At 54.8% G+C, this 19,045-nt stretch overlaps 1 protein-coding gene across 4 annotated transcripts; it reads right to left on the bottom strand.

The window, feature by feature from the left end:
• Positions 1–516: 516 nt before the first annotated feature.
• TMBIM1 (transmembrane BAX inhibitor motif containing 1) lies at positions 517–16,849 on the bottom strand. Of its 4 annotated transcripts, none has more exons than XM_032636934.1 (12): positions 16,721–16,849; positions 7,937–8,169; positions 6,646–6,746; positions 5,787–5,851; positions 5,521–5,574; positions 5,035–5,085; positions 4,467–4,506; positions 4,181–4,218; positions 3,916–4,003; positions 3,505–3,600; positions 2,399–2,452; positions 764–1,965 (listed from the first exon to the last, which is right to left on the bottom strand). In XM_032636934.1, exons 2-12 carry the CDS (start codon positions 8,127–8,129, stop codon positions 1,819–1,821), a joined length of 927 nt encoding a protein of 308 aa, XP_032492825.1. In that variant the 5' UTR covers positions 8,130–8,169; positions 16,721–16,849; the 3' UTR covers positions 764–1,818. The 4 variants fall into 4 exon arrangements, with proteins under 4 accessions (XP_032492828.1, XP_032492825.1, XP_032492826.1 ...); XM_032636935.1 differs by lacking the exon at positions 16,721–16,849 and adding an exon at positions 13,787–14,139; XM_032636936.1 differs by lacking the exon at positions 16,721–16,849 and adding an exon at positions 12,615–12,861.
• Positions 16,850–19,045: the final 2,196 nt, after the last annotated feature.

Genomic DNA, 19,045 nt, shown 5'->3' with positions numbered 1-19,045 from the left:
CTAAACAAATAATAAAGAGAATCAAAGAAGGCATTCAGGGTGTGGAGTTTAAAAAAGCACTTAATCCTCTTGGCTGAGTCCAAATGACTCAACCTCTCTGGGCCTCAGTTTCCTTGTTCATTAAGAGGGATTGAACTAGTGATTTCTAAGGCAGGAGTTCTAAACCTGAACATTGTGGTCCATCCCCACCCCCACGCCTCATATGTGAAATCGTGTGTACACATACAGTTTTGAGGGGAAGAGAATTCATAGCTCTCATGCACTTTTGTAAAGGGTCCGTGGTGCAGAAAAGGTCATGTGCAATGGCTCTGAGTGGCCCCTGCCAGACCTGGGGTTGAGGGTTGAGCCATCCATCACCAGGAAGCGCTGGGACAAAGTATACTTGGTTATCGTAGAAAAGGTAAATGATACCAAGCCAGAACGCAAAGCTAGGATGTGGATGCATCGGGCAGAGCCAGACAAGTTCTCCCAGAGCTGGCGACACCTTAAAGTGAAGAAAACCAGAGCCAAACAGGGTTTTACCTTCTAAACGTTAAACTTTATTACATTTCTGGTTATGTCCTTTTTTGGGATATATTTAGGACCAAATACTTAATAGAGGAGCCCTAATTATACCCTTGGGCTGACTGGGTCTCCACCCCAGCCCATAGAGTGACCCTTGTCCCCCTTCCCCATTCCAGCTTGAGGCACTTGGTGTCATGAAGAAAGCGGTAGTTGGCTGGAGAGACAGGGCCCAAGTCTTAAATCCCCCAAGCGTGAGTTAACAAACTAAGAAGGGCGTCTCCTTCCTCTTGGGGCCCTCCCCGAGTTAGCAGAAGGGAAGAACCATAGGTACCACAAAAAGCTTCCGTATCTCTCAGGGTGGGGGACCCCAAGGCATTTCCCCTGCCTACACCCCCGTCTCTCTTCACCCTGGTTACTTCCTGACCACACGGCCAGGAAGTGGTGATCATACACACCATCCCATCTCCTGACCTTTGTCCCTCACTTTCTGCTGTGAGCGCCTGAGCACAGGAAGCAAGAGGTCCCTCTGACTAGAGATCTCAGAAGCACCAGGGAGGCCCCAGGCAGCTTTGGAGAATGGGGACCAGGTGGCCGCAGAGGGGCCTGCACTACTACCACAAGCCATGAGGAAGCCCCGGATAGATGCTGCTCTGTATTGGCCTCTGCGCTTGGCTTTGCTCGCTCTCCCCTTCCTCCCCACCCGAAACCCAGAAGATCAGTATATATGTGCTGTCGAAAGAAGAGGCTGAAGCAGGGGAGACCCACGGGCACAAACCCCCTCTACCTTCCTGAGTCAGAAGGCGCCAGGGGTTGCCGAAGAAGTACAGGATAATGCCTATGAGTCCAGGAGGTGGGGTGGGTTGGGGCTTTGCTGGGGGCTGAGAGAGGAAACAGCTCCAGCTATCAAGTCCAGAAGCCCGAGGCAGAAGTGGGAGAGGAAACCCCATCACCAGAAAGTCCCTCCTACCTCTCATATTCCATTTTAGCTATCAAATAGGCTCTTTTCATCCCTCCCAACTCCAACCCCAACTGTTAAGGATTTGGTGCCCCATAGTGGGCGGAGGGAGAATGCACATCTTTGGCCCAGTTCCTGCCAAGTCCACTAAGGGCAAGAGTGAGTTAGTCCCTAGTTCCTCCAACCCCACCAAGTACCTACACATCCACAGCCAGAGAGGCTACCCATCCCCGGACAGAAAGGAAAATGGGCATATTACTTGAGGGGCAGGAAAGGGGTCTAGGCCCAGACCCAGGTCACAGGGCCCAGCCCTCTAGGGAAAGAAAAGTCCAAGGGTAGGGCGGAACAGGAGGGGCTCCTTAATCGCGATTCCCCAGGAGCTGCAGCACAAAGGTGAAGATGTAGACAATGTCTGTGTAGATCTGCAGGGCGCCGGTGATGTAGTCCTCTGGGCTGATGGTGTACCTCCGGTTCCCCAGGACCAGCTGTGTGTCGTAAGCCAGGAACTGCAGGACAGGAAGCCACGCATGAGGACCCAGATGGTCAGCAGATCTGTCCTGGGAGCCTCTGGGCCATTAGAGGACCCAGTGGTCAGCAGATCTGTCCTGGGAGCCTCTGGGCCATTAGATATGCTTAGGGAACACATTAATGAACAGCAGAACACGTGGTCTCTGCCATTAAAGCAGTTCACAGTCCAGAAGGGGAGACAGACACACCGTCTCCATAATACAGCCCACTGACAGTTCTCATTGCAGGCGGTGTGAACAAGAGATGACGGGAATGCCCAGAAAATCAGTGGAACCTCTGGACAGTAGGGAAAGGGAAGGGCGGCTGTGGCCCCACGCCCTGCCTCCCAAGCAGCCTACATTCACCATCCTCACAGTTCCTCCCCTCTGTCCCCTCAGCTCCCCTTCCTAGAGGGGGCGGGGTCTTACTCACCAAAGTGAAGCAAATGGCCCCCAAAGCAGCATAGACCATGTGCAGCCAGTAAACCTGGGGAGAAAGGACAGGGATGGCATTAGAAATCTTAGCATAGCTTGGACTGAGGCAGGCCCTCAGGACCATCTTCCCCCCCTGGATGTCTGGCCAAGTGCGAAGATCCAGGATGCTAGCTACATGAAAGGACTACTTCTACCTTCCAGATCCTGGGAGAAATTAAGAATAGTAACATATATGGTAGAGAAAACAGAGGCCATCGTCCAGTGGCCATATAAAACCAATCACAGCATCCTTTAGCCTAGCCAGTCTCCAAAGTTAGTCAAGGTACAGAGGTGTCCACTACGCTTCTGGAAGAAAGAAAATGGTTGAGTTCTAGCTCTGGGAGGGGCAGACCCAGGCATGCACTGCTTGAAAAGCCCCATCACCTTCGCTCTAGTCATGGTCAGCCTTCAATAGACCGTGTTCCTGCAGCCCAGCCTGGGAGGGACAGACTAAAGGAGAGGGCTGGGAGGGAAGCCCCCCAGCCACCCTGATAAACAGCGGAGTCAGGGAGCACCCCCAGGGCAGCCCTGCTCAACAGCCCTCCAGGGGCCTGTCCATAGAAGGGCAGGGCCAGCCACGGTCAAGTGGGCAGGCGGCCCTCCCGTCCATGTGCTTCCCCTTTCAGCACTGTTCTCCCCTCCCCGCCACGAAGCTCCCCTCAGCCTAGGGGCCTCACACGATGCCCCTCCCGCTGAGTGGAATAAAAGAAGAGTTAGATACAGTGATCTCTAAGGTCTCTTCCACCCAAGCCCATCTTCTCGGTCCTCTGGGTTCCTCTGGCAACCTGCCTCTGAGAACCTGGTCTCAGCTGTCAGACAGATCTAACCACTGCTTCCCATAGGAATCCCATGATGCTATCCAGGGCCTCAGGTGCCATGGCTCCCAGGACCTGCCATTTCCAAAGATACCCCAATCCAGAGGATGGTGCTTCAGCGTGGGTGCCTTTGCTAGCCAGTCGAGAGGTTCTAGAAGCCAGAGGCCTGTGGGGCCTGCTACACCACGATATACAGGAAGTCTGCCCTGGGCACTGGGTTCAGTGACTCTGGCTCTCCTGGGACACTCACATATTGGAAGGACAGCACGATGGCAGTGACAATGCCAGTCACCATCATCACAATCCCCAGGACACAGAAGAGGCCTGTGCACGAGGTGAAGTCCACCTGCCAGGAAGAGAGGGGGAGGCACGTGTCAGACGGGCCACCTGGCCCAGCCAGCCAGGCCCTCCCTCTTCCTCCAGGGAGTCCCAGTGCTGCCTCCTGGGGGCCATGGGAGTGACCGTGACATTCTAAGGACAGACACAGGAAGCAGTTTTGTGGATGTAGTTGTGAAGGGAAGGGGATTAAGGTCTCTGAGGGAAATGCCTAGCATAGGGGTGTGGGCCCTTCCAGGCCTGCTCATGTGCCAAGCCCGGAAGGCCAGGTCTGTATAAAACAGGGGGATGGGGTGGCCAGGGAAAGGCCCTCCGGTGCCCTCACCTTGGTCTGGAAGCAGAAGATGGTGACTGAAATGGACACCACAGCAGTGATGATCATTGCAATGATGACGGCTTTGGTGTCATACACACTGCAGGGAAGGAGTTGAGAGAGGCCAGAGGCATATGCCACACACGAATGACTCCAAAACTACTACTTCTGGAAGCATCGTGCCCAGAATCCACCCATACAGGTGGCTGCCAGCCCAGAGATGCCCCACGCTCCCCTATAAAACACACCACCGTGTAGTAACTGTCCTTGAACGTACCTGGAAATGGTGCCAGTCATGTAGCCCATGGCAAGAGTCTGAGGGAAGGACAGAGACCAGAGTGAGACACTTAAGAAGAGAGCCGGAGCCCTGGAGGCACGGCCAGGAGGGTTTGCCAGAGCTGGCGATACGTGTGACTGAATAGGAAAGCCCGGGGAGACCAAGGGCAGGGGTCAGGGTAAGGTCAGGGAGAGAGCTAGGGACATCTTCCACCATGGCGTGCCATCCCTTCCCTGGGACCAGCCCTCCCTCACCATCTCCACACCCTGGACCTTTCTAGACTCACAAAGAGGGTCAGCAGGATAAGGTTCCATGGGAAACGGCGTCTGAAGGGAAAGAAACCATAGTTAAGTGGTGTGGGGCCGGCCAGGTCTCAGAGGCTCCGTTAGCAGAAGGAAGCTCTTGGCTTATGTGCCTGGAGAATTAGGCCTGGACTTGGGGGAGGCGAGGCTGGCATGGCCCTTGATACCTGCTCAGGTGTCTGTGCAGGGACAGGAGGGACAATAGGACAGACCTGGGCTGTGGAGCCACAAAGACCTGGATTCGTTTGCAGCTCTCTGACTACCTGTGTGACTGTGAGAAAGTTCCTCGGCCTCTCTGAGCCTTGGGTCCTTCCTATTTGTTAAATAGTTTAAGTGCTACACATCTTGCAGGGTAGCTGTAAGAATAACAGCTAGATAGCTAAATAGATCCCACACGCACCAGGCACTCTGCACACAGCTGAACGATAGCCACCACCATCATCATCATCACTGCCGGTACATCTCCACTTAGCTGCTCTAAGGAATCCCCTTTCTGTGCAAAACAGCCCCACACCCCCATCCCTTCCTCCTGTCTAAGTCTCTGGGACTCACCTGGGTCCCTCGCAGCAGGCAAGGACCAGGTACGTGACCAGGAACACGGCACTGGGGAGAAGAGACAGGGAAGTAGTCTCCAGACCCCCTCTGCCCCTTGGCCCCCTCCCGGCCTGGCCTGGCAGCACTCACCACACCGTAAGGCTGGAGGTCCAGAGAGCTATCTACAAGTGTGAGGGGAAGCTACCCAGCCAGGGGCACTGAGGACATCTGTAACAGGGGGTTTGGCCAGGGAGGAGGCTGCAGGAGCCACCGCAGAGAGGCTGCCAGAACACGGGGACGGTCCTGCAGGACGCACGTTGACACCAGTCCCCCACCCCTGGCTCTCAGGAGTTCCGTGACACTTACACTCGGTGGCACACACCCACACTTCCCAGCACAGCTGGGAGGGCCCCTCTCCAAAAGGATCTCATCCCTGCCCCGAAAAGCTAGTCAACTGTCACCCCTCCTCTCCTTGCCCCCGTGCAGAGAGAAGCACAGACTCACTAGGACGCGTAGTAGACGGCCAGGTTTGCCCTCACGAACTCGCTGACGGGCTTCCTGTGGAGCAGGGGGGACAAGAGAGGAGTCACACCATGGCTTGTCTGCCTCCCTGCCGAGGCCCTGCCCCTCTTCTCTAATCGCCTACATCCCAGCTCCTCTTCCAGTCCCTCTGAGTTGAGGGCCCACCCCAAGCCACGCTCCCAGCAGGTGACCCAGAGCCAGGACCCCAGAGCTACTTCCCAGCGGTGTGGAGAGGCCTAGAGACTCACACAAAGGTGAAGATAGCGATGATGGCCACCGTGATGAGCAGCTGGATGGAGATGATGGTGTAAACCTGGAACACAGGCAGTGGTGGGGAGCACGGTCACCACCCTGCACTCCCGGACTCTCCCCAGGAAGCAGCCGGGCCCTGAGACCAAGGAGCCCCAAAGACCTTACCACCCTAGCCCTGGCCCCTCTTTCAGAGCTAGGGAGGAGTCTCCTGCCTCATTCTGAAGGATCTACTCTTACTCCTCTTCTACTTGGGAGCCTGCCACAGCTGCAGCTTGGCAGAGAGGCCGCCCCCAGTAAGGGCTCAGATACTGTACACGCCCCCACCAGGGCTGACCCCCACCCCCCACTGCCCCCTGTCCTCTCCCCCTCCCTGCCCAGCACCTGGCCTCCACTGGCACTCACTGCCCTGCCTCTGCCCCCTGCCTCACCGCACTCCCAGGTTCAGCATCCGCGCCTGCAGCGGCTCAGCCTGACATTGGTCAGGTTCTGTCCACCCTGAGCAGGTGCTGGGCAGACGTGAGACGTGGGGGCAGGGGCTGCGAGCGAGTGCAATCAGTTCTGGCTTCAAGTTGCTCCCATCTAACAGGAGAAGGAAGCTTGCAGGGGGCAGAACACTTCAGCAGAGGCTGCCCAGATTTTCCCAGATTGAATCTGCCCCCCAAAACAAGGTCAAGGAACAGAGGCACTAAAGGTGGGCGAACACAGGTTAGAGGAACTGGGGTCCCCTTGAGGAGAGTGCAGGGCTAGAGAGGACCCAGAAGGCAGCAGCACCTGTGCGTGGAAACGAGTGTTCCCTGGCTCCATTCCCCCAGCCCCAGGGGCCCAGGTTCACCGGCCTCCCAACCCATATCTCACCTTTTGGATGAAGGCGTGTCGGACTTTCCTGTCACCCCACTCTCCAGACTCGAAGTTGTCACTCACAGCTCTCTCCTCCCCATCATAGCCCTGGCCTGGGCCTGGGGACAGATCATATATGACCAACTGGGGACCTGGGACGTGTGGCCTCCATCCCCAAGCCTCCACGGCACTATCTCACAGTCTCAGGTATCTCCAGCCAAAAGACACGTGTTACAACTCAGGAACTCCCCAGCCAAGTCCTCTAGGTACCTTCCACGTGACCAGAGCTGGTACCACAGGGAGCAGCGTACCCCTGGCCAAAGGGGGCTTAGGTGTGACCACTCCGTCAGCATGTATTTACTGAGGGGTGTGAACACCTGTGGTCACTGCCATCAAGGGGACACGACCTCATGAGGAATCCAGGCAAGCGCGGGGCAGAGGGGCTGGCGGAGTCAGAGCGGGGACTCAGGGGTGGAAGGAGGAAAAGGAAGATAGAAACAGCGCACGTGTGTGGAGGATGGAGAACCGAGTGTGCGGACTGATCTACATCAGGCAAACATTAGGACTCGGGGAAAACAGAAATATCAGGGGTGTGCGTGCGCAGGACGAGGCGTGACCATAAACGTGACTGATGTACCAATATTCACACCAGAACACGTATGGCCAGATGACAGCTGGCTGTGCTCCAGGATTCCAGAGATGCTGCAGGGGCTCAACACATTCTTTGAATGCCTCCTTGGGAGCTGCTTTCAAAATCCGCATGTGAGCCACACAGGAAAATCTCACCACATTCTAACCTCATCTCGTTTCTGACCAAATTTACCAGCCATGATGTTTATCAAGCATCCAAGCGACTTCTGGATGTTTGCGAAAATCAGATGTTACCTTAAGAGATGAGGATTTGTCAGCACCGAGAATATTAAAACAAAAAAGTGCTTTGGGTTCCAAAGGCAGTTCCTAAGGAAGTGGGGAGTGTAGGTGGGGTGGCAGCTGCCTCGCTGGGCAACGGAAATGGCCTCCTCGGGTCACAGATCTGAAGGAATTAATTACTTCACCAGCCACTTTCTCATCTGATGTGTAAGTTCTGGTGTGTGTCTTATGGACCCAGTCTCCTTTCTGAATAAAGGGGCTGGCAGGTGGTCCGGGGGGCTAGGAGCTGAAGGAAAACGCAGGGAGGTAACAAAGATGGGGAAACAGAAGGAGAGAGCTAAAGAGATGAAAAAAGGGATAAAGGAAGGAAGGGAAGTAGCTTCACGTGCTATGACTATTGCCTCCTCCCACCCACCCCCACTGCCCTTCAGGGACTCACCATAGTTCATGGGCGTCGGGTGGATGGGGGGCATAGGCTGTGGGTAGCCAGCAGGGTGACCGTAGCCAGGCTGTGGGTAGGCAGGGTACCCACCAGGCAGGACAGATGGCTGCCCGTAGGCCCCCGGGGGCAGAGCGTTAGGGTACAGGGGGTTGCGGTCCTCATACGGAGGGGGGGCACTGGGGTGGGACATGGTGGCTCACGGGCTGAGGGTAGACCCCAGCTGCTGGGACCTGAAAGAAAGACGAGAGAAGCAGTCATGAGTGCCCAGGCCCCGCTCACTCAGCCCCAATCCAGCCTGCCTCTGTGGAGAGGAAAGCCTCAGACTTCCTCTCCCCATCACAGCACATCATTTCCTGCCCACAGGTCACCGTCCCCATCCCCCCAGTACCACCCACCCCACCAGCTCAGCCCCTGCCCCTCTGCCTTCACACCAGCCCTTTCTGTGTAGCCTCCTGCCATAGGAAGGCAGGAGACGGGGATTTAGTGCAGGAGCCCGAAGCATTCGCTGGGCATCAGTGGTATGAGAGCAGCGGGCCTGGGAACCACACCGCCCCCACCCCTGTGCTCACTTAAGAAGGCCTTCCAGTGACCAGGGAAGAAGCCCAATGGCCCCAGCAAAGCCACGGGTGAGTCACAGGGCCAGCTGGGACCCACTAAAGGGGTCAGCCCAGCACCCACAGCAGCTGGCAGGAGCTCCCGGCCTGAAGGGCAGCGCTGGGGGAGAGCCAAGGCCCAAAGCTGAAGACAACAAGCTAGCCCCAGGGCTGGAGCTGCCAGGCCTGGAGGAGGGGGGCCAACCGTGGCAGGCTGAATCAGGGGCCACCCGAGAGGCCTGAGCAAGTGGGTGCACGGGGATGGCCCCTGGGGGTTGGGAGGCTGCACAGAAAAGCAGGCCAGAGACAGGACTTTCTGGTTCCTTCAAATAACAGCCAAGGTGCGTCAGGCATGCGATAGCCTGTGGCTGCCACCACTCTCTTCGTGGCCTTGCCAGGGAGTAGGGTGCCAGGGAGTGCAGGGCCCCGAAGCCCCCTGGGAGGGGGAGACACACGTTTCAAAAGCGAAGTGCCTGGTGTCCCTGTGATTCCTGCCTGTTTGCCCCCCGGATTGGTGGCCAGGATAGGAGAGAGCGCTGAGGAGTCACACCAGATCCAGCCAGTGCCTTCTCTGCGGGAGGAGAGCCCCACAGCCAGGGGAGAGCTGAGGAATGAGGAGAAAGGAACCCAAGAAACAGAGCCCAAAGGGACCCCAAAGTTGTACAGCCCCAGATGCTCAGCTCCACTAAGGGAATCCAGGCCCAGAACAGTGAAGTGACTCCCAAGATCACAGAACTAGCAAGTGAATGGCACAACCAGAACCGAGGTAGGCTGAAGGTCCTGGGTAGGTGTCCTCTACATCATGCTGTGTTCTCTAGGCCCTCTTATGCCAAATAAATGGCCTTGGGGCCTGGTGTTCCCCTCTGAGGTGGCAGAGATGAAGACTTGGGAAGAGCTAAGGAGGAGGTTCCTGGAAGGGCCCTAAGCCCTGAGAGAATCTGGGCCCCTTCACAGGGCCACCACCGGCCCCTAGAGTGTCTCCCAAGGGAAGAACTTCAGGACCCCACAGGGAGAAAGCACGCCCAGATCGAGGTCAGCAGACATCCCAGAGGCTCTGCCAGAAGGGCGGGAGAACTGGCCTCTCTTTTGAGGGCACCCTGCAGAGTGCAGGGAGCAGATAAAGGATTGTCTTAACTCTTCTCTCTCGACTGGGATAACACAGAGAGGGGAAGGTAGCAGGGAGGGGCGGGAAGGAGGGCTCGAATAACAGGCCAAGTCAATGAGTTATTCTGAGGAAAGCTGTTCTCCATCTTCCCAGAGTGAATGGACCAGAACATCAAGAATGTGTCAGGTCAGAAATAAGAAAACCTTCCTGACAGTGAGGGTGTGACACAGCCATGGCGGAAGGCCCTGCATGGTGGGGTAGAGCACCCTGAGGAAACAGGGAGAGGAGAACGGGGAGACCCAACACTGAGTGGTGTGAGTTTAAGAAACAGGCATAGTAAGTGTGTTTGAAAATATTTTGGGTTTGTCAGGGTAGGATAACATTCATGAGCAGTTATAATACCTGCATCCCCTTAATAGACTTTTTTTAAAAAGGAAGGGAGAGAAACTGGACTCTCCTGCCCTGGGGCAAGAGGCTCCTTCTTCCGACAGCGCCCTCCCCCCCTCCCCTTCCAAACACCCCCCTTAACTCCACCCGGAGGACAGCATCCTGTCTGCGGGAAGCAGCACAGGTGGGCCACCTGTGGAGTAGGGTTATCTATCGTTACTGCCATGGGCCCAGCTGACAACAGGCTAAACACGGCTGGCGAGACACTGGCAGGAAAGACCCTGTGGTCGGAGGCCCCAGCCGAGTCACTTGACAGTGATGTCACCATGACCTGGTCCTGTCGGCTCCTCAGGGCGCCCCTCTGTGAAATGAGGTGAGTGACCCAGATGATCTCTGAGCTCATTTCCAGCGCTAACGGACTGGGACTTATCTGACAAACCCATTTACGCGCGTGGGGCCTGCCCTTTGCCAGCCAGATGCTCCACCCGCCAAGCCGGGCAAACAGGTCCCTCCCTAAACCAGAGGGTGAATCAGGGAGCTCGAGGCCGGCCTTGGGTAGGCCACCAGGACTCTGGGGTTCCGGTCCAGCACAGTGGGCCGCTGACTCATGAAGACGCTCTCTGCCCTCCCTCGCCCCTCCCTGTGACGCTTCTCTTTTCAGAGGAGCTCACCAGTAGACCTCTCCGCAGGGAACACAGAAGCTCACAGTCCAGTTCTCTGCGGGCTTAGCCACCAGCCCGTGCTCACCAGAGACCGGCACTGACCACTTTACCTCACTATGCATCAGTTTCTCCATCTGGAAAGTGGGTTTAACACTATACCAGAGTTGTTATAAAAATTAAATGAGAAAATACATGTAGAGCACTTAAAATAGTGCCTATCTTTAGTTATTATTTCATTAAATCCTTATGATAGCCCAACAGGGTGGATATGTTGTTATCCCTTTTTACAATAAAGAAATAGAGGCTTAGAAGAATTAAGTCGCTTGCCCAAGGTTACTTAGCTAGGGTGTGATGAAGTCGGTCAGCTCCAGACCGACTCCAGGGCTCTTAATGTCTCTGCTCTCATCCTCATTTGGACACCCTGCCTATCCGAACTTCACATCACTTCTCAAAGCTTCCCATCTCAGACCCTCTACTGACAAAAGAACGCTCACACAGCAAGTGGACGCTGAACCATTCAGCCCATTCCATCATCCCCATGGTCCCCAAACCCTGTGCAACCACGAGGAGGAGAGAGAGTGGTCAGAGATGGAGATTCTTAAAGGTCAGCACTGAAAGGAAACTCACTCATCTAAGGCAAGCTGACCCCTCCCTTTACCAGGAGCCAGCCACAGTGCAGGAGGAGGTAAAGTGACCTGTCCCTGGCCACAAAGTGGGGCCTGGGGCCAGGACTACATCCCAGCTCTCTGGTGTAGACCTGTGCGCCGGAGATGGAGAGAGTGTTCAGGCCAGTCAGGGGAGTAGCTAAGCTCGGTCACACTCCCCTCCGAGCTGAGGGGCAGGAACCTCAGGCCCAGGGCTGCCAGCATTGGCAGCTTCTGAGCCTTCTCCCTGGCCACGGCCTGACCTACATGGAGCGCTGGCCACTTCCACGTCATTAAGGCCTCAGCTAGGGATGAGGTTTGGGCCTGGCACGTGACTAGGTAGTAGGGAAAGGGAGAAGTGGTCGGTATTTACTTTCATGACTATGACTAAAGGTGGGAACCACAGGAGAATGTGGAGTCCAAAGGGAAGGAGGGGAAAGAGGCAGGAGAAGATACAAAGTGAGTATGATTGATACCCAGAGACTAGAAACCAGGAATCAGGGCATCTGAGTTCCGCTGGTAGCTACTGGAGGGGCTCACAGTCTCCAGGGGCCAAAAAGGACCTTTAAGTTTCCCTATCGGAAGCCTGAATTTTCCTAAAATACCATAGACATTCGGCTTCTGTTGTTGGCATACACACTCCAGCAGGAAGCAAGGCTGTTCCATTGCTGGCAGCTTCCTCACAATGCAGTTTATCAAGACATTCAGACTCCACCCCATCCTTGTCAAGTTAGATCTAAGCTTGCTCCCCATTCTCATGACCCCATTCTCGCGTCCCATCAGGAAGGAGCCAGAACCTCTCCTTTCTCCTACATGACCAGCAGGCCCAGCCATCGGAAGTGGGTGGGCTCAAACACAGGACTTGTTGGCTGTCAAGGATTTCAGAAGCAAACTTGGGGAAGTCAACTCCTTCCCCTGGCGCCGTCTCAGTGTGGCCAGCATGCTCCCAGCCAGCCGGGGCCCAGGTTCAGGCTCCCTGGGGGGCATCTGAAGGGTTAAGGCTCTGGAATCTGCTGAGAGGAAGCTGGACCTACTGGGGTTACAGCAAGAGGGTGCCTGTGTATGTGTGTGTGTCGGAGGGAGGGGCGGAAAGGAGCAGCTGACTGGTCCAGGCAGCCTGCCCTCCTCCCTGCCAGGAACGGGTGCCCGGAGCCAGAATGGAAAGAATAGCTCAGAGTACGCATCTCAGGAAACCCCACCCAGCCGGCACAGCCGCGCAGCCCCTGGCCTGCTGTGACCAGGCCTCTTGTAACAGCCTCCTTCCTTCCCTTTTCCTTTACCTACCCCAACTCCCCCAGCTCTTCACTCCCCTCCAAGCAAACACTTCACCCTCCCAACCCAGCACATAGCCAGGAGGGCAGAGGAGTAAGAAGATCCACCCAGGAGTGGCTGGGCACGCCACCAGGCCTGACGCACACAGACCAAGGGGCCCAGAATCAACTTATCCTTCTGTCCGCCTGGCCTCTGTGGTCAACAGGATGACGCCGAGAGGATCTAAAAACTGAAACGTCAGAGCTGGAATGAACTTTAGAAATCATCTGGTCATTTGACAGACCAGGAAACCCCAGAGCCACGAAAGTTCCTGCCCAGCCCGTGACAGGCCCTCTTGGTCATGGGTCTGGAACTTTCATTCCCAGCCCTGCCCGCTGTCTGAGAACTCAGAGTAGCAGATGCCAGGGAACGCATTGCTGAGGCAGAGCCAGAACAAGTCCCCATCCCCCCAGTTCTCCATGCCCTCCTGCTCAGAAACAGATAAGCCTGCCAACCCATGACCTCCCTCCCAGCCCGGTCTCTAACCAGGGTAGCCTCTCTCCAATCGGAAACGGAGAAGGTGGCTCCAGCCTCCCAGGAAGGGGAAGCCACCTGGAGGGCATGGGAAGACCCAAGTACTAGGGTCCCCCCATCACCCTTCTCCAGGGGAGCAAAGCAGTGTCATCAGTGCAGGTGACCTTGGAGACCCCAGCCAAGCCAGTGGTCAGAACAGCTGGGGAGTGCAGATAACGAAAGCAGACAGCAATAACCAGGGCTGGATGCAGCTTCAGAAACGCAGCCCCATCCATCTCCTTTGTGTTTCATCTTCTCCTACCTTTTTCAGTTGAACTTCAAGATGAGGAGGGGGAAAGTCAGACAGATAATGAACAACCCACAGCAGAGAAGGGAGACAAACCCCTCCCTGCGGTGGGCAGGGAAGGAAGAGAACCACTTAGAGTAGCAAGTACTGTGTACTTACTACCGGCTACCAAGGATGTCTGCTCCTCGCAAGGGCCCTATGAGGGGCATATCCTTATCCCTACCCTAAAGATGAGAAAACTGAAATTCGGAGAAAACCCGATCCAAGGTCCCACAGCAGGCGAACAGCAGAGATAGGTCTGAACCCAGATCTGACGTCTGACTTTGAGTGCCCTTTGCTTTTACACCTGCCTGGAGCAAAACCCCCTGAAGCCCCCACCAGTCACCTGTGTGAAGAGGCTAACACCAACACGCGGGGCCAGCTGAGGTAGTGAAGACCTTTCTCGTTGACACCAATTCCTTTTCCCTCATAGAAAGTTGACCTTTGCCAGAGCCCTGGGTTAGGAGGCAAGGAGCTGAGTTCTTGTCCTGGCTCTGGTCCTGACTCCACTGTGTGAGTCAGGGCTAGCCACCGCACATCTCTGGACTCAAGTTTTCTCATCCGTAAAGCAAGTGCACTGAACCAAAAGATCAAAGTCCATTCGGACTCTAAGAGTCTCTGCTTTTGAATGAACAGCCTAACAGACCAGAGCAGAAGGCTTCAGGGCGGAATGACTTGCTTCCTAAAGAATCTCCACCGGATGTGAAAGTGGCCTGGAGGATGGCTACAGAGGCAGAGGCACAGGGCATGACCTGGGCCTGGGGGTGGCCATAACTCCCTCTCCTCCCAGACTGCCCTCTGGACCAGCATCTCCTGGGTCTCACTCACCACAGAGCCTGCAGAGAAACAGCGATACGCTGCAGAAGAGAAAGAGTACGAGGCAGGAAGTCAAGAGATCTGGGTTCAAGTTCTAACTCTGTCACTAACTAGTTGTGGGGATCCAGGCAAATGACCTCCTTTGGCCTCCTTTTCCCCCCAAATCAGCCCACATCGGGGAAAGGAAGAGGGATTAGTTACCTGAACCAGAGAGTGGAAAGCTAGACTCATCCAGCCAGGCATTTCCCAGACTGCTCTAAAGAGCACCGCCCCAAGAGATGTTAATGGATGACCTCAGAAACAGATAAGTCTGAAAAACAACCCATATCCCCTTTTGGAAATTCACAAGGCACAATGGCATAGGAAGCCTCTGAGAACTTCTGCACTGAGCGAACGTGTTCGGCTTTGTTCCTGCAAACTTCCTTAAGGCTGGAACATTTGTATCAGGGCACACCTAGTTACCATCCTGTGGCATGCTGGCCAGGCCACCTTTGTTTTACAGACTGACCTCAGAATGATTCATGTCCTAAGTCCTCATATCTTGAAACCCCTGTCCTCACCCCCAGCCCCTCAGAATAGTCACATTCAGTACCAGGCAGGCCCCCTCACTCTCAGAGCCAGATCCTCTGCGAGGGGCCTTCCTCTGCCCTGTCCCCACAGCCACTATAATCTCCAAAACGGGACTCACTGCCAAGGGCTGGGGGACATCTCCAACCAGCACAGAGCCAGGAGGCTGCGATCCCTTAACATCGCCTTCATGTGATAGGAAAAAATACCAATCATTACATACGAGAATAAGGACTCATTCTCATCCTCCTCCCTGACCCTCTAGGTACCTGGCACTGTGGCCTGTGGACTTCCGGGCATCATTTCTACTTTAAAACAAGGCCCAGGTTTTGGCCTAGATCCCCAGAATCAGGGTTGGAAGATTCTGTCAAGGCCATCCCCTCCACGGCATTCCCAACAGAATACTCCAGAAAGCCCACATCAGGGTTAACCATACCATTAGCAGAGACCTTCTCCCCAAGTTGCTGTATGAGCTTCCACTCTGGCCCTTCCAGTGTGTCCCTTGCCTGCGGCTTCTGCTCTTTCTGAAGGGTCCAGGGTGACAAGTTTGGGGGATGGAAGTGCTCTTCCAGCTGAGCCATTCCCATGGGAGGAGGCTGAGGTGAGTCGGCTATTACCCCAGCTCATGAAGTGAGCTTCTCCCCACACCTGAGGTGTACCCTGTCATTACCTCTCTGAGGTGCCTGTTTTTACAGGTGAGGCCCTGAGGTCCCGGCACAAGATGACAGGAAGTCAGGGCACTTGACCCTGTGTGGTCCCACCACTACTTTCTAAGTTTTAAACTGGCTCTCTGGGTCCTCATGGCTGGAGAGGTGGGGAAAGCAGGCAGGTGAGGCGGAAGTATGACTGCCCCCTGGCCCCTGACAAAGCAGCCCCAAGGGATCGCTTAGCTCCTCCTGCCACCGCCGGCCAAGCCAAAGGCGCCAGCTTTGAAACCAAAGCTCACCAGTGAGATGAATATTTCAGAGCCCCAGAGAACTGGACACCCGAGGGACCTTCCATGACATCTGCCTCTGTCCCTGGTTCCCAGGCCTAACCCCCTCAACCCATGTCCAGGTTCCTCAGGGGGAACCCCAACCCCTGGATACCACACAGAGGCCACCATGGGGTCAGAAGGGATGGTGACCCCCAGTGGACAAGAGCTGGTGCAGAACCCGCAAGATCAGGGCCGAGCCTCCCAGCAGCCTTCCTCTACTGCCCCTCCCGCTGTCCCGTCTCCACGGTTTTCCCCTTTCCCATTTTCCTTTTGGTTTTTACTCCGGCCCAAAGAGGCCACGAGGAGGATAGTATTGGTACTTCCGGGTAGCTTTCTGAACCCAGTCTGAGGGGAAGTGGCTAGAAGGGTGTGGACTGAGGCAAAGTCATGGTGACAGAGGTGGCAGGCTCCCCACGCCAAGAATGGGGGCTGCTCATGGCTTCCACCCGGTCCCCAACTCACTCAAATACTCGGTCACCTGTCTACACCAAAGCTGCCACCAGGGCATGCAGAGCCAAGCCGAGGCCAGGCCAGGCCCTGGGCCGCCTCCCCTCCCCCTCCCACCAGCTTAAGGCCGTGACAGCCTTTATCCCACGCACAGCTGGCCACCCTGGGGCTGGCACTGTGGACACGCCCAGTGACAGATACGCGCCAGGAAGCGGGGGACAGAACACCCTCAGACCCCGGCCCGATCGTGCCCACAACCCGCGGCTCGGCTCCCAAGGCTAAACAGGCGCCACTCGCCCGCCCGCGGCGCACAGGGAAAGAGAAACTCCAAAGGTGAGGGAGACAGAGCCCCATTCTGGCCTACCGCGCACTCGAAGAAAGTTTGGGACCCCATCCCAGCGCCGCCCCAGCCCTGGCCGAGTCCCCGCCGGCACGCGGCCCCCGACTCCCGCCGGCCCCGGGCCCCTGGCTTGCCTGCCGCTCCCGACGGTGCGTCCGCGGGCTCCCGGTGTCGCAAGTTGGTCACCCCCTCGCAGGCCTGGACTGGACTGGTGTTCAACGCCCCGCCCCGTCGCGCCGGCCCCAGCCCGGCGCTGGGGTCCGCCCCGGTCCCGCCCGCGCCCCGCCCTGTTCGCGCTCCTCCCAAGTCCCTGAGGACTTACTAGTGTCTTCGGATTTTAAGGCAGTACGTAATCATAGTTGGAAACTCAAAACTACAGGAAAAGATCACTTCTTCCCACTCCTCCCGACTCCCAACGGCGAGCGCTTGCTTTTGATGCTTCTCTGCCTGTATATATCTACGTATTTACTTGTTTTGTACGATGTTTTGCTTGTCGCTTTTTTTTACTTCACATTTTTGCATGAACATTTTTCTTGTCACTAAATATTCTTCAAAAGCATAATTTTAAAGCCACAAAGTATTCTATCACACAGCTATTGCTGATTTATTAAATCGGTTTCCTACTTTTAAGGACATTTAAATTGTTTCCCATTTTTCTCATTATGAGACATAAATCAGTGATGAACATCCTTGACAATTCTATGCTTTTAAGCCAAATGTACTTTTCAAGTTTTAAACTTCAAACGTCCAGATGCAGAGATAGATGGAACTTAGAACCTCTGCCCCTGGGAACTAAGACATTGCCTGCCTGAAGTTACTTCAACCAGGAAAGCAGGTGTTTTAGAGTCAGAAATCCTGGGATGTAGATTACTACAATCAGTGCGAAACATTGTGTTGGGGGCTTTGCACCTGTAGTCTCAACCCTCACAGCCACTAATGGTAGAATGTACTAGTCATTCCATTTTACGGGCAAGGAAATAGGTTCTGGGAAGTTTTGAAACGCTGCCGGAGTTTACATAGTTCCAAAGTCTATGGTTTTTTTCCATTACGCCAAGGCTGCTGGTAGATGAACGGCTTTGTTTAAGGTGCTTATCTCGTGCTAGTAGCTGCAGATCGGCACTGCTCTGAATGTTGTTCACAGCCTGTTGACACTCTTCCTTTTTGAATGGGGAGGGGTGTGACTTGACAAAACACAGCTAGAAATGAATGCGGTTGGACAACCAGGACAACCTCGAGATTCCAAACCCATCACTAAGCACTTTTCTTTACATTATTATCTCCAGCGGCCAGTCCCGCTCTTTCACAGAGCAAGGCTTAGGAAGGAGGAACCTGTGGACTGATCTGGAAGCTCATTTGCATACTAAACATAAGTGAGGGCAGTGTGTTTACTACTAGAAAGCATAGTAAGCAAGGTTACCACTTGGATTGTAGTGAGACCAATTAAAATAAAGGTGTTGTTTAAATTGCCCCCTCCACACACACTGTGTATGTTTATTTGTATATAACTTAAGTAGGGGTTACTCAGGAGCACTGGCGGACATTATGGTGGGCTAAACTCCCCCAGCCACCCCAACCCTTCAGTGTAAGTTCAGTTTGGGGTCAAAGACCTCACTTTAGGAAGTCCCCTCCCAAAGGGAGCAAGAACGCACTGGGGCAAGTACGGTTCCGCTCAGTATCAGTTTACCCCTGGATCACAGAACAGAGCCCTTGTGAACTGCAAAGCCCTGCCGCATCTGGCCACGTCTTCTGACATCCCTTCATGCTGTCTGCACTTGGGTCCCTTCTCCAGAAAGTACGGTCCACTTTCTAGGACTGCTACAATGATTTCAAGGGGATTCATTTTCCAGCCAGCAATCACATCCACCCCCTGGGAAAGTGGGCCATGGGGATGCACACAGACAAGCCCCACACAAGCCTTGCTCCATGTTCTGATCATGGAATCAAGATTGTGTTGACTGAAAGAAAAACACACAACGTAAAACTTGTGAGTTAAGTTTTATTCGGGGACCTTACTAAGGACCATTAGCCTCTCAGATAGCTCTGAGAAACTGCTCCAAAGAGATTAGGGAGGAGCCGGAAGATACAGGATCTTTTTAGCTGGGAAAAACATGTATTCAGGCATAAAAAGGTTACTCCTGATCACAAAGAACAGCTATCTCAAGTTGATGATTTTAGTGTTCGATGTATTGGAAGATGCAAAAATCTGGGGTCATTAAAATTTTTTCTTAGATATGCGTCTTAACTATATAAGGACCCTTATATCCAAAGCACAGGATGCCTCCTGTTTGGTTTTTTTCCTCCACCCGGAATTCCCCTCAGGTTGCACTGTTGGTGGGTGACTTGCAGTGGCCAATGGCTTGATCCTGTAGAACTAGAATGGCAGGCAATGTTTTTTTCTTGACAATTATAATCCTAAAAGAACATTGGAAGCCCCAGGCCCAGGGTGACCATTCACAATA

The sequence above is a fragment of the Phocoena sinus genome, chromosome 7, assembly GCF_008692025.1.
Source record: "Phocoena sinus isolate mPhoSin1 chromosome 7, mPhoSin1.pri, whole genome shotgun sequence".
NCBI lineage: Eukaryota > Metazoa > Chordata > Mammalia > Artiodactyla > Phocoenidae > Phocoena > Phocoena sinus.
Note: the sequence above shows the minus strand (reverse complement) of the source record. Positions and strands in the feature narration are given on the sequence as shown.

Excerpts from the sequence above, each read along its gene's own strand:
- TMBIM1 (XM_032636934.1), bottom strand. The coding sequence starts at position 8,129 with ATGTCCCACCCCAGTGCCCCCCCTCCGTATGAGGACCGCAACCCCCTG. Across the intron at positions 6,747-7,936 it reads CCCGACGCCCATGAACTATG|GCCCAGGCCAGGGCTATGAT; the intron begins GTGAGTCCCTGA and ends ATCTGTCCCCAG. Across the intron at positions 4,507-5,034 it reads GCCTGCTGCGAGGGACCCAG|ACGCCGTTTCCCATGGAACC; the intron begins GTGAGTCCCAGA and ends CTTTCCCTTCAG.